Source organism: Phodopus roborovskii, unplaced genomic scaffold (genome assembly GCF_943737965.1).
Source record: "Phodopus roborovskii unplaced genomic scaffold, PHOROB, whole genome shotgun sequence".
NCBI lineage: Eukaryota > Metazoa > Chordata > Mammalia > Rodentia > Cricetidae > Phodopus > Phodopus roborovskii.
Window position 1 is genome coordinate 17,070,470 of NW_026126433.1, and position 14,943 is coordinate 17,085,412.

Genomic DNA, 14,943 nt, shown 5'->3' on the forward strand with positions numbered 1-14,943 from the left:
AGAACTTTACTCAAATACATTTAAAAAATTTAGTAAATCCTAAGCAATATTCCTCAAGTAGAATATAATAGTGTAGATTTCAAATTTCCAGTAGTAACAATAATAATAAAATTTTCAAAATGAACATTAAAGAGAACTCTTTATCTGATATCTGATACTTTGTAGAATCAATCAATAGAACCTAAGTCAAGCTGCAGAATCCACATTTAAAAAGCCAGGCACGAAAACAGCAGGGTACAAGATTAACTCAAAAAAAAAAAAAAAAACCCAACCAACCAACCAAAAAAAAAAAAAAAAAAAAAAAAAAAAACCAACCCCCCCCAAAAAAACAAAATCAAGTAGCCCTACAATATACAGATGATAAAAAGGGGCTGAGAAAGAAAACAGAGGAACATCACCCTTTACAATAGCCACAAACAACATAAAATATCTTGGGGTAATACTAACCAAACAAGTGAAAGACCTTTATAATAAGAACTTTGGGTCTTTAAAGAAAAATTAAAGAAGAGACCAGAAAACTGAATGGTCTCCCATGCCCTTGGATAGTAATAATGGCTATCTTGCCAAAAGCAATCTACAGATTCAATTGAATTCTCATCAAAATCCTAGCACAATTCTTCACAGACTTTGAGAGAACACTACTCAACTTTATATGGAAAGACAAAAGACCCAGGATAGACAAAACAACCCTAAATAAAGGAACTATAGGAGTCATCACCATCCCTGACTTCAAACTGTACTATAGAGCTATAGTCATGAACACAGCTTGGTATTGGCATAAAAATAGACAGGTAGACCAATGGAACTGAATTGAAGACTGGAATTAATCCACACAACTACAAACACCCGATTTTTGACAGAGCAGCTAAATTATAAAATGGAAAAAAGAAAGCATCTTCAACAAATGGTGCTGACATAACTGAATGCTGGTGTGTAGAAGATCACAGATAGATCCGTGTCTATCACTATGCACAAAACTTAAGTCCAAATGGATCAAAGACCTCAACATAAATCCAGCCACACTGAACCTCTCAGAAGAGAAAGTGGGACATACCCTTGAACAAATTGGTACGAGAGACTGCTTCCTTAACATAACACCAGTAGCACAGACACTGAGATTGACAATTAATAAATGGGACCTCCTGAAACTGAGAAGCTTCTGTAAGGCAAAGGACACAGTCAACAAGACAAAATGGCAGCACAAAGAATGGGAAAAGATATTCACCCACCTCACATACAACAGAAGGCTGATTTCCAAAATATACAAAGAACTCAAGCTAGTCACCAAAACACCAAATAATCCAATTAAAAAGTGGGGTACAGAACTAAATTAAATTCTCAATAGAGGAATTTAAAATGGCTGAAAGATACTTAAGTACTCAAAATCCTTAGCCATCAGGGAAATGCAAATGAAAACAACTTTGAGATACCATCTTACTCCTGTCAGAATGGCTAAAACAAAAAACACCAAAGACAGTTTATGCTGGAAATGATGTGGAGAAGGGTATACTCCTCCACTGCTGGTGGGAGTGCAAACTTGTATAGCCACTTTGGAAATCAGTACGGCAGTTCCTCAGGTAAATGGGAACCATTCTACCACTAGATCTGGCAATTCCACTTTTATATACCCAAAAGATGCACAATCATACGACAAGGACATCTGTTCAACTATGTTCACAGCAGCATTATCTGTAATAGCCAGAACCTGGAAGCAACCTAAATGCCTCTCAACTGAAGAATCAGTACAGAAAATGTGGTGAAACTAGAAGAAACCATCTTAAGTGAGGTAACCGAGTCACAAAAAAACAAATATGCTATGCAATCACTCATATATGGATCAGCAGCCTATAATCCACACTGCAGAAAAACTAGGAAACAAGGCACACTGAAGAAATATTAGTATATACGCACAAAGATGTGTATATGACACCTTGCACAACAACACTGATCTTATGACAAAGCTTAAGACTACTTAGTCATGATGGCTCTGAGTGCAGGTGCTAATGAAGATTCAGATACTAAGCAGAATGATGGCTGTGAGGGGCTTGGTAGTGGAAAGCAATGCAAAGTGTAAAGGAGTATAACACGACTATAAAAGGATTCTGTTTGTTACAACAGACAAGATCTGTGGATGGATGGTGATAGTGATTAATACACTGTAGAGTATTCCTAATGCAAAAGTACTGTGTGATTAAAATAATGGCTGTAATGGTAAACTGCGCACACATTTTACCATAGGAAGAAAGAGTTGATTTAAATGTATATAGATAGTAAATCTTCAATACATGTTTAAGGCAAAAGAATAAATTATAAAATAATAAAGTATTACCTCATTTTCTTTCATTTTTTTTTTTTACATTGAGCAATATACATGAATAAGAATGTATGTAGTTACAGAGGGAGAAAACCCCTTTGAACATATTTGAAACTATGAAGGAGGAAAATGGGTGAACTTTACATTCTCAATTCTACTTCAATCTTGGCAGTAATGTATTTACATATTGCCTATGTAACATTTAAAAAGCAAAAATAATCTTAAAAATAGGTAGCTTTAAACTCACTTTTGTGATGATAACCTCTTGCTTTTGGCCAAGTCTATGGCATCTGTCAAAGCACTGATCTTCGGCAGCAGGGTTCCAGGCCTAGGGAGAAGATGATTGTATGACTACTGCTTTACTGTGTGAGTCTTCTGCACTAGCCCTTCATCTCAGTATGTGGAATTCAAACACTGACATTATATATGTCCCTGGAAGAAAGTTATTTCCCAATCACAATGAAGACAGGCAGCCCTCTCCCCACATACGGCATTCTACCCACTTCAACAGTAAATGAGGATCTTAACTGGTGTGTTTTAACATTCAATGTTTCAGATTTTGGAATGTTTGCATAAATCCATAATCCAAAAACTCAAAGTCCAAAATGTTTTGAAGTTTGAGTCAGTACTCAAAAAGATCCAAGTTTTAGAGCATCTTAGATAGAAATGTTCAACTTGTGCCCAACAAAAGTCTGACAGGTGTGGCAGCAGCAACATAATGCCCTGCCAAATGATCAGAACACCTTATGATTTCAGTAAAATGAAAAGTTATGACTTCTCAGATGGCTTAAAAGACCACAGAAAAGATGTCATTCTCGGAACTCCATATGAAAAAGTTTCTCTCGTTCTACTGGTTTTCTTTTCCCCATTGATAAAATACAAATAAATACTCTGAAAAGTTTCAAGGGTAGTCAAAAGTCCTAAAAGCTCTTTCAGACTTGTTGAAGCAATCATATGTATCTATGTTTGAAATCAGCTGGAATTCCAAAATAAACTTTAAAAGTACATGAATCTTTCTTAAGCTGAAGAAAATGATGAAATAAAGCAAAAAACAACAACAACAACAACAACAAAAAAAAAAACCAAAACAAGCAAACAACAACAAAAAACCACTACCAACACCAAAAAAAAAAAAAAAAAAAAAAAAAAAAAAACCACTCAGCTACAGAGTTCTTCAGCAGTCAAATGGCTTCAAAATAATAGAGGCAGTTATATTGGTGAGACTCTACAGGTGTAGTTTGGGACATGCTAATATATGTATGAGTAAAGTCCAAGAGTTCACAGCCACACAAAGAATTACAGTTCACTGAGGAATTCTGAGAGTGGGAGAAATAGTCTTTCTTAAGGAAGAACACACCAACTGATTATCTAATACCAAATGGTCAGCCCTGAAAACATTTATACACAAAAGACATTATACAGACTGAGCTGGCTGTATTTATGCATTTACAAGTAACACATACATATATGTTTATAACAACAATTAATGAAATAGGACACAAATTTAAAAGAGAGCAAAGTTTAGAGGGAGGAAAAGGAAGGGAGCTATTATTATATTTAATTTCAAAAAAAGAAATTACTGTCAAGATAACCAGTACATTGTTCCTCACAGCGGCTCACACCTTTGATCCCAGCACTCTAAAGTCAGAGGCAGGCAGATCTCTATAAGTTCAAGTCCCACAAAGCAAGCTCTACACTGTCTCAAAATAAAAGGATTAAATTTGGGGACTAGAGAGATGGATCAATGGTTAAAGTGCTTGTTGCTCTTTCAGAGGATTGGAATACAGTTCTCAGCACCCCATTCAGGTATTTCAAAACCACCAGTAACTTCAGCTCCAAGATATCTGATGCTTTCTGCCTGGATTCCTCAGGCACCTGCTGTGTACACTGTAGATATACACATATAGACATAAATAAATGATAAAAGTTGTAAAAAAGTTAAAATTGAAGATTCTTAAAAATGAAAGCAAGAGGTAGAGGTGGCTTAGTGGTATGAGAACTTGCTATGGAAACATGAAAACTTGGATTTGAAATCCCCAGCACCCACAGAAAAGCTGGCCATCCTCCATGTTCTTGGATTAGTATTGGGGGACAGAGACAAGTAGATTCTAGGAGCTCATTGGTCAGCAAGCCTGGACAAAATAGCGAGCTCCTGGTTCAAAGCCAGATTATGTTTTGATGGAAAAACATGGAGAGCAATAGAGAGACAGCCAATGTCATTCCCTGTTCTACATACTCACTTGTATAGGCCCACAACAAAACACACACATAATCTGAAAACAGTATTTGGGGTAAAGTTACATTTACACAGAAAGTACTAGCTGAAAACAGAAACAACAATAATTCCTGCAGATGAATTCATGCTTAAGCTGTTATTTCCCTCTAAGTTCCCTGGGAACTAAGAACTAAATGCTGTTAATTTTCTGATGCCTTAAGCTGTATATTTCTAGTATAGGAGTTTTGACTTCAGGATATATGAGCTATGGTTCTAACAAAACTTTATGAATTACTTGTATTTCAAAGACATTTTAAATTATACCTAGAGTCTAAATCAATTTTTCCCTATTGCCTGTATTTTATTCCAGGAACAATGATAAGCTGGCAATAGATACTTAGTTTAACTAACAAATTTACATTACATATAAAACATACAACACTCATTCTCACATGTAATGAGTAAGGAGGTAACTAGATTCATCAGGAACTCATAATGTCCATTTAAATATTATCTTACTTATTTAGGGAATTCCTTATGAATAGGTAAAATATTTTCAATGAGATTTTGTTGTTGAGTCTTATTTTTCTGGGGGTTGACTTTTGTTTTTAAGTTAGAAATGACATTGAAAAGTGTGGCAAAGTTCAATGAAAATCTACAAAAGCACTAAAACATTCTGACGTTGTTTTTTAAATTATAAACAAGTGGCCAACTTAAGCAAAAAAAAAAAAAATACTTTTAGACTCTCATCTAAACTCTAAACTGAACTTTAAGAATTATCACTGAATTGCTATGTCACAAATTACAAAATTTTTAAAACAATAACCATAAATTTTATCTTTAGACTTGTGACAGCACTTAGGAAATGTACACCACTGCTACTCATGATTTGCACCCACAGAAGTCTGTACAGCATGACTCTGGGAAGGTTATCCTCAAAGAGGAAACACCTTTAAACAAACACACTCTCTCTCTCTCTCTCTCTCTCTCTCTCTCTCTCTCTCTCTCCTATGTGTATGCAAGTTCAGATCATTTGTCTTTGTAAGAAAAGTGCAAAGTGAATTGTGGTTGTCTTTTCTCTAGGGCCTGAATTACACAACCACAAGTGCCTGTACTCTATCAGCTAGTAACACTTACCCAGAACATGTTGATAGATAGCTAAACCTGAATCAGCTAGGATACATGTCTAAACTATACATTTTTGGTCTCTTCCAGGAACTCCTAAATCTCATAAGAGAGGTTTAAAATTGCATTGCATGTGACCTAATTCTTAGGCAAATTAGAGGTGGCACCACAAAAGAAGCCCTTATGTCTGATTTATAGTCAAATTCCCAGTGCCTTGGCCATACAACACAAAGCAAGATGAAGCTGCTTACTTCATCTAAAAACATTGTAACAGGCATGTTTTATGTATTCAGAAGAATAGAAATGCACAGAATGGTACTTAAGAACTCAAAATCTGACCAGTTTTACAAAGTACTGTGTGATACTGGACATATTGTTTAATTTTATTTACTCTTCAGTGCATCAGTTTTCTTATCTGCAAATAAGGATAATAAGAATAATAGTACTTTTATCACAATTAGTTGTAACTACAAAGGCATCTACCAAGCAGGTTTTGTTTCTCTTCTTTTCCATTTTCTTTCTTTTTTTTCTTTTTCGTTTTTTGTTCTATCTTGAGGTGTCGGGCAAACATTTTAAAAACTCTATTAAGTACTTACTGGATCCATTAAGAATACCCGAGAAGCTGCACAAAGATTCAAGCCAACTCCACCTGCTTTTAAGGACAATAGCATTATAGTCGGAGATCCTGCTTCTGTGTTTTGAAAACACTGAATTGACTCAACTCTTTTCTTTTGAGCCATGGAACCATCTAAACGAGTAAACACAAATCCTGAGTCTCTAATGGGAAAAAGAAAACAGACAAGTAATACTATATTATAAAAAATACTAAATAGTTAACAAATTTTAGTTAAACCAAGTACATTCACTAATTAATTTATGTGGTACTAAAGATTAGTTAAACCCAAGGTCTTGCAGAAGCTAGGTAAACACTTTCCTAGTCACTACACATTCATTCCTTCATTCATTTCTCAATAAGGCAAATGATTAAGCACCTAGCCATTTGCCTTAATTTTAAGTTATTATACTCAGGAAAAGTTTTGTAGTTACACTATTATTTTAAACAGATGAAATGACTAAACCTATAAAATACTAAAACATTGTTTTTGCTATCAAACAATACACATGTATAAAATCATCCCATGTGAAGTAAAAAATACTGTTAAACTTACTTAAGTGGTGTTTCTATTAAAGACAGGAATGTGGTAAACTGAGAAACAACTAAACTTTTTATGTTGGGGTTCTCTGTCCGTAATTCAATCAAAGCATGCATTAGAGCATTAATCTGAAAAAAAAAATCATACCCATTAGATCAGATCTCATAAGTCCAAACATTCAAGTTTTTAAAAATGTATTAGCAAAAACTAATTTTAACCGGGTTCATATAATGCAGTATTCACTGAACAAATCTGAGCACTGATAGGGTTTTCATATAATTTAAAAAGGAAAAGTGAAAGAATAGAGACTGAAAAAAAAAAAAAACCATAATAAACCAAATTCCTTTCTTTTCCACCTGAAATTTAACACTAAATATAAACACAAGACTGTAGCACTAGAAGAATAAGAAATGACAGGACTAAAACAGAATTAGAGTTACTATTTTATTATATGACATTTCCTTATTGAAAATGAAGTAACACTAGAATATTTGCACATGGGCTCATTACCTTTGAACTGGATGTCCATTCCATTTTGGATTTTTTCTCACTGTCACATGCCAATTCTTCTGGAGGACATTCTAATAAATTATCTCCATGTATATTATTTCTGCATAAAGGGCATTTAGCATGTGGCTAATACAAAAGAATAAAGAAGGAACCATACTTGTCATAAGAATAAAGATATAAATTTTTCTAAATTTTCTGTAATGCATAGAAGTTCTACACTCCTTGTGGTTAACATTTTGTTTGGGCTTTGTGTCACATTCATCAACTTGGGATCAACTTTGTACATGAACTGCAAACACATAAACATAAACCTCATGTTGTAAGAGACATATACCAAGAACCGAGTAAAAGAGTGCAATCCTGACTAATGGCTGAAACTTAGAGCACTGAGTATCATCTGTTACTAAATAAAACATGAATAACACACTCAACTTAACTATAATACAGTAAACATGCATGCAATTCTTCAAAAGAAAAAAAGTGCTTAATGCAGTGGTTCTTAACCTGTGGGTCATTACCCTGTTTGGCATATCAGATACCCCACAATTGACTGATGGTGGTGGTGGAGGGGTAGATAAGGGTAGTAGTACATGCAACTAATTTTCCCACATGTACATTCCACATCAATTTGAAATATTTTCAATTTACAATAGCTGCATTAGCTGAAAGATTGCTTAAAATATTATTTGCTTTCAATAGAATTTTCAAAAGAATCTAATCCTAATTTATCCTACTTTGTTCAACATGGCAAAGAGCTGCAAGTGTCTATCAGATCTCTGAGACATGGCCAAGCCAAATTAGGTACAATACCACCAGATAAAAGTATAATACCATCAGATTTTGAACTCAGTTTAGGAAGAAAATATAATAAGTAGTTTACTTTAAATATATTAGACTAAATTAAACATGTTGCTTTTTACTTTTTAAAAGACACAGTTACTATAAACCTTAAATTCATTGTGTCTCACTTGATTAACATATTTAATTGAACACAAGGATCAGAAATTAGTTCCAAATTTAGTTACTGACTAAAACATAGTGCCTCCAAAAAATAATGCCTTTTAATTTATATACATCACTTATTACAACACTGAAATAATTAAACATGAAAGGTATATTACTAAATTCAAGTACAGAACATGTTATCATCCCCTGAACTTAGTTGGGTTTTATTACACCAAAGAAAGTTGTATCACTCCATCAAACACTGACTCCATACTGAACAACATACTAACCTGCTCACTCTGAATGACCTGGCAGATACAAGGTTTACAAAACACATGTGCACAATGTGTTATCACAGGAACTGTTAATGAATCAAGGCAAATTGCACATTCTTCATCTGAACCAGAGCTCAGAATTAACTTCATCTTCTTTATTAATATATTCCTCAGTTCTTCAGGTGTATCATTTCCTAGAAATAAAAGAGGCTCAAAAATAAATTGCAGAACAAACTATGTAATTTAACTATAATAGATTACCTTATATAAGGAACTTTGCTTAACTTCTTTCATCTTTATTATGGCATTTGAAAAACACAAGTTCATAAATTTAGAATTATAAGAAGATGCCATTTTACTTAATACATATCACATAAGCATAAAATAGTATCTTCCACATTAGCAGTATATGAGAAAGAACCAGTTTGAATGTTCTTCTGGAAATCCTGCAGAGATATCAGACTTCCATTTCATTCATAGAAAATGCTTGGAGTCAGAAAGATGGCTCAGCAGGTAAGGACACATGACACAATGCTTGATAACATGAATACCATCCCCAGGACCGACATGGTATAGAAAAAATTGACTCTTCCAAGTTGTCCTCTGACCTCCATGTACCCATGCATAGTTACATACACATAAAGATGTAATTTGTAAACTCTTAATGAAAGCAAAGCATAGCAATGTAACAGAAGTCATGAAACTCTGTCCTTTTGAATGAAATATGAATCAATCACATATCCTTACCAGAAGGACCACTTGAAGACATTCCATTTGTAAGAATATGAGTATGACAACAAATCTGCCGCAATCTAAGCAGAAGACCCAAGACATCTGCATAGTGTGCAAGGACAGTCCCTTCAGTAAAATACCTAGAGATAAAATGCCACATATTATCAACATCTGTAAACAAGAATAAAAAGAAAAGTCACCCCATATTTAATAAAACCAAGCAAAAAATTGAGCTAGGTAAATGCCAATAAACATTGACTGCATTCCTCAGCTGGTTCTTCAAAATAAGAGGTAGATATACACTGAAAGGAAAATTAGTGTCTGTCATGTGAAAACAGAAATAGAGTGTATGCATGGTGACCTGAATTGTCTACCAATTCTCTCACACACACACATACTCGCGCACACACACGTGCTTGCTGAGTCAGGAGGCTATGGCACAATAATAAGCAATTATAATGCTTCTGATCTCTGTTGTATAAACATCAATAAAACCTAGAAGATTCACATGTGATTCCTATGAATAAGAAAATTAGGTATTTCTTCATGGCCTGAGACATAGCTAGGAACTTTATATTAATTTGGACAAACAGCTAGTCCAGAAAGAACTGAAGATAGTCAAATATTAAATAACCAACACAGAGCAAAGAAGGCAGTGAAAGAACACTCACCAGGGAAACTTACCATAGAAAAAATAAGAATTATGACTGTATCACCATGATTTAATAAAACTTCCACCCCCCCCCAAGAAAAGAGTAAATGGAAAAGATAAATAGATTTTACAAGATGCAGCATGTCAACAAAAGACATCCAAGCATCCAAGACAAACCTGAGAATAACAAGGAAAAGGAAGCCACCAGAGAAAGAGTCATACTATGTCTTAGTTAGGGTTTCTAATGTTGTGAATAGATACCATGACCACAGCAACTTTTATAAAGGAAAAGATTTAATTGGGGTTGGTTTACAGTTCAGAGGTCTAGTCCATTGTCATCATAGCAGTGAGAATGATGGCATACAGGTAGACCTGACACTAGAGAGGTAGTTCAGAGTTCTACATCTAGATTAGCAGACAGCAGGAAGAGAGTGGCACACTAGGCCTGGCTTAAGCATCTGAATTCTCAATACACACCTCTACAGTGATATACTTCCTTTAAAAAGGCCACACTTCCTAACAGTGCCACTCCCTTTGAGCCTCTGGGGGCCATTTTCATTCAAATCATGATACACTAAAACCAATGACAAAGCCATAGAAAAGGAAATAGGACTGAGAAAACAAAAATTAGTTACAAAGGATTATAAATAAATTAATATTGGTAAAAAGAAGATGAAACACATTTAAAAGACACAGAAATTTTAAAAAATAGAACAAAAAGTACATTTTCTTTTTGTGGGTGGTGGCAGGTACATACATAGAACCCAAAGATTTAAAATTGTGCTATTGTTCAGATGGAACTGCTAGCTTGATCCTGTGAAAGCATCATTCCTTTCTCTCCAAACCCTGCCTTCTCAGAGAATCTCCAACAAACAAAAACTCTAAAAGCCCTGTTCTGTATTCTTGGCAGCTGCTGTGGCTACTCCCTTGAAACAGTCAGTGGCCCAAGTCCTTCTCCAAAGTGTTATAATTGGGCACAAACCCAGCTTGTGGCTGTTATGTCATCACTGCTCACCTACAGGGTATACAGCATCTCTGCTTTAGTTTGGCCATGTGATTTTCTCCTGTCCCTTCTCCCACCTTCATCTCTGGGGGCTGGAGGCCTCACCAGGGAGTGGCTTTGCTCAAAATAAATCTGTTCTTCCTTACCCATCAAGGAAATACAAATCAAAATAACTCAGACACCATCTTAATCCTGTCAGAATGGCTAAAATCAAAAACACCAAAGACAGTTTATGCTGGAGAGGATGTGGAGAAAGGGGATCACTCCTCCACTGCTGATGGGAGTGCAAACTCGTACAACTATTTGGAAATCAGTATGGTGGTTCCTCAGGAAAATGGGAATCAGTCTACCACAAGATCCAGCAATTCCACTGTTAGGCATATACCCAAAAGATGCACATTCATACAACAAAGACATCTGTTCAACTATGTTCATAGCAGCATTATTTGTAATAGCCAGAACCTGGAAGCAACCTAAATGCCCCTCAACTGAAGAATCAGTACAGAAAATGTGGTGCATTTACACAATGGAGTACTACTCAGTGGAAAAAGCAATGGAATCTTGAAATTGGAAGGCAAATGGATGGAACTAGAAGAAACTATTTTGAGTGAGGTAACCCAGTCACAAAAACACAAACATGCTTTGTACGCACTCATATATGGATTTTGGATACAGCAAAGGATTACCATCCTACAATCCACACCTGCTGAAAGGCTAGGAAACAAGGAGGATCCTAAGAATGACATACATGGTCCCCCAGAGAAGGGGAAAGGGGCAAGATCTCCAGAGTAAATTGGGAGCATGTGGGGAGGGGAGAGGGAGTTAGGAGAAAGAGAAGAGAAGATGATGAGGGGAGAGGAGGGCATGAGGGATAAGGAAGATTAAGTCAGAAAAAGAATAGAGGACAGCAAGAAAGGACATACCATAATAGAGGGAGACATTATAGGCTTAAAGAGAAGTCTAGCACTAGAGAAATGTCCAGAGATGTACAAGGATGACCCCAACTAACAATATAAGCAATAGTGGAGAGGCTACCTTAAATGCCCTTCCTCGATAATGAGATTGATGACTACTTTATATGCCACCCTAGAGCCTTCATCCAGTAGGTGATGGAAGCAGAAGCAGACATCCACAGCTAAACACTGAACCGAACTCCTGGAATCCAATCTCAGAGAGGAAGGAGTGATGAGCAAAGGAGTCAAGACCAGGCTGGAGAAACCCACACTAACAGCTGACCCAAACAAGGGGGAGCTCAAGGACCCCAGTCTGGTAGCTTGGGAAACCAGCATAGGACTGACCCAGAGCTCCTGAATGTGGATGTTAGTTAGAAGGACTGAGCAGTCTATGGGGCCTCTAGTGGTGGATCAGTATTTATCCCTAGTTTACGAATGGACTTTGGGAGCTCATCCCACATAGAGTGATGCTCTTTCAGCCTAGACACTTGGGGGAGGACATAGGTACAGCTGCAAATGATATGACAGAGTGAATATTCACCATGGAAGGCCTCAGCCTCCCTGAGGAGCAGAAAAAGGATGTGATAGGGGATTGTTGGGGGACAGGGGAGGGTAAGGGAACTGGGATTGACATGTAAAACAAGCTTGTTTAAAATTTAAATAAAAATATTATCAAAAATATAAACCTGTTCTTTTACTTTTTCAATTTGGCTTGATCTAGTTTGCTGTGTCAGTGGAGAATCCCTATTATGGGGCACAGAAAAGCTAATTATACATGCTTTACTTAGCATATGCCTTGCCTAAAACTTTGGGCTCTTTATCTCATCAAACTACACAATTCTAAATATCTTTCTGCCCTATTTGTTGCAGACCTGAGAAACAACACTGAAGTAGTCGACCCTGAAATTTCCTCAGCCAAATTAGTCCATTACCTTTTAATTCATTTACCTTCTCAGGATATGTGAAAAATGTTGCCAGACTCTTTGCCAGAATATAACACAAATAGCTATTAGCCCAGTATGATAGTTAATCTCCACTGTCAACCTGATAACATTTAGAATCATTTAGGAGTCAAGTCTCTGCAAGATTATATTGATTAGGTTTAGTGTGTAAAACATAAACTCCGTGTGGGTAGACACCATTCCCTAGGCTGGGATCCTGAACTGTCTTTAAAAAGGAAACAGAGTGCAAACAGTTGTTATTCTGCTTCCTAGCTGCAGATGCAGTGTGAAAAGTTCCCTAGCACTGCTGTCACTGTGACTTTCCATGTAGAGGTAGACAATAACCTCAAACTGTGAGCCAAAGCCTCCTTTCCCTTGAATTGATTTAGTTACTAGATTTTACCATTGGAACACACACACACACACACACACACACACACACACACACACACACACACACACACACACACACACACACTCCACAATTTTCTCAGCATTCTTCTTGTTCAATTTCTCACCAGAATGGCTTGCTCATTACATTTTTTCATTCTGCTTAGAACATTCTAGCTTTTCTAGCCCAAAATTTCAAACTTTCACATTCTTGTCACAAACTCCAAAGGCTCAGAAACCACTTGGTCAAGTTTATCAAGGCAACAATCTGATTTCTAGGCACCAATTTTCAGTATTAATTTCTTAATGCTATGACCAAACATTTGAGAAGAAAGTAAAGAATGTAATCAGTGCACTATGAGGCAAGGGTCTCTAAAGAATAAGATGGTTAGGAAGTTGAGGTAAACAATTTAAATTGGCAACTATCTTTGAAAAAGTAAGGTTTTTTTTTTTTTTTTTTTTTTTTTTTTTTTTTTTTAAGAGTAGGATGGTAACCTGTATAGTATTACAAACAGGTATATCAGCACGACTTACAAGATGTAGAAATCTAAGAATAGGAAATGGTAACAATTAAAAATAATTAAAAGTCAGAAGGTGAATAATTCCACTTCAAGAAAAACATCTCCCCACAGGGATCAGAATGAGAAAAACAAAAGAGGACTATAAACTGGGGACTCTTCATATCAGAGAAACTATAATGAGGTAGGCACAAAGCAGATGTAATTAGAGAGATAAAAAAGAACAAAAAAGGAGATTTCCAAGTTCCAAATCTTAGTAGGCTAAGTGAAATTTCTTCTCAAACTATTTCAATCAAACTTGTACCTAACACACACACACACACACACACACACACACACACACACACACACACACACAGTAGGATACAAATAGATTTAAATGAATTTATATTTTCAATAAGATGAAATAGGCAATTTAAAAATATTAAGTTTTATGAGGGGTGAGGGAGGCAGAGGGATGGAATCAGGAAGTACTAAAGCTATTATTATAGGTTAGTAAGGGAAGACTTAACTGAAAAGTTGATATGTAGAGACAACAAAACAAGATGTGGTTCAGGTATATGTCAAAACAGAAAACAAGCACAAAACCGACTCTGCCTTGTGTGCCTACGCCCATGACTCTCAGAAATGGAAGGAAGCAAGTTCCTCTGACTATTGACAGAAATCAATATTGTAAATAAGCTTTAACTTTTTGTAGGCCCAAGAAACTACTTACCTGATGGATTATACTTTTGTTTCATTCATTTCAACTAATTTTTGTAAAAGAAAAAAATTTAATGTATAAGCCATAGAAAAAAAGTTTTCAATATATTTCAGACTTTATAGCTAAAGTATCCAAAAACTGTAATTCAGCTAGTAAGAATCTAAGAAAGCAGAGAAAAAACAAAAATTTAACATGACATTCTTTTTCCTTACCTTCCTATGGTAGCTTTGCCTTCATTTTTAACAGACTGATAAATCTTTCTCTCTTCTTCTGAAAGTGTAATGTACTGAATAAATACTTTCCTTTCTGGCAGCTCCAAAACAGGTTTCCCTTTAATTTTGCTTGTCTTTGTTCTTCGAAGGGTGATATTTTTAATTAAGGACTGTAAACGCCTAGTCAATATAAAAAAATTATACAACTATTTATAATTAATTGAGAAAAATGGAACAAAACCCAAGAATTTATTGACTTATAATTTTAATAAATTAAATGTTTTAAAAAATCCTTTATTTA

The 14,943-nt window shown here is 35.5% G+C and overlaps 1 protein-coding gene across 1 annotated transcript in view; it reads right to left on the bottom strand.

Moving 5' to 3' along the window:
* Hltf (helicase like transcription factor) overlaps nucleotides 1-14,943 on the bottom strand; it is a 57,889-nt gene that overhangs the window by 2,920 nt on the left and 40,026 nt on the right. Inside the window, exons 17-23 of the mRNA XM_051185924.1 lie at nucleotides 14,643-14,822; nucleotides 9,286-9,410; nucleotides 8,554-8,732; nucleotides 7,319-7,444; nucleotides 6,824-6,936; nucleotides 6,251-6,431; nucleotides 2,562-2,642 (exon numbers count right to left, since the gene is read on the bottom strand). Coding sequence (XP_051041881.1) covers nucleotides 2,562-2,642; nucleotides 6,251-6,431; nucleotides 6,824-6,936; nucleotides 7,319-7,444; nucleotides 8,554-8,732; nucleotides 9,286-9,410; nucleotides 14,643-14,822 — 985 coding nt within the window. The remainder of the gene's footprint in view (nucleotides 1-2,561; nucleotides 2,643-6,250; nucleotides 6,432-6,823; nucleotides 6,937-7,318; nucleotides 7,445-8,553; nucleotides 8,733-9,285; nucleotides 9,411-14,642; nucleotides 14,823-14,943) is intronic.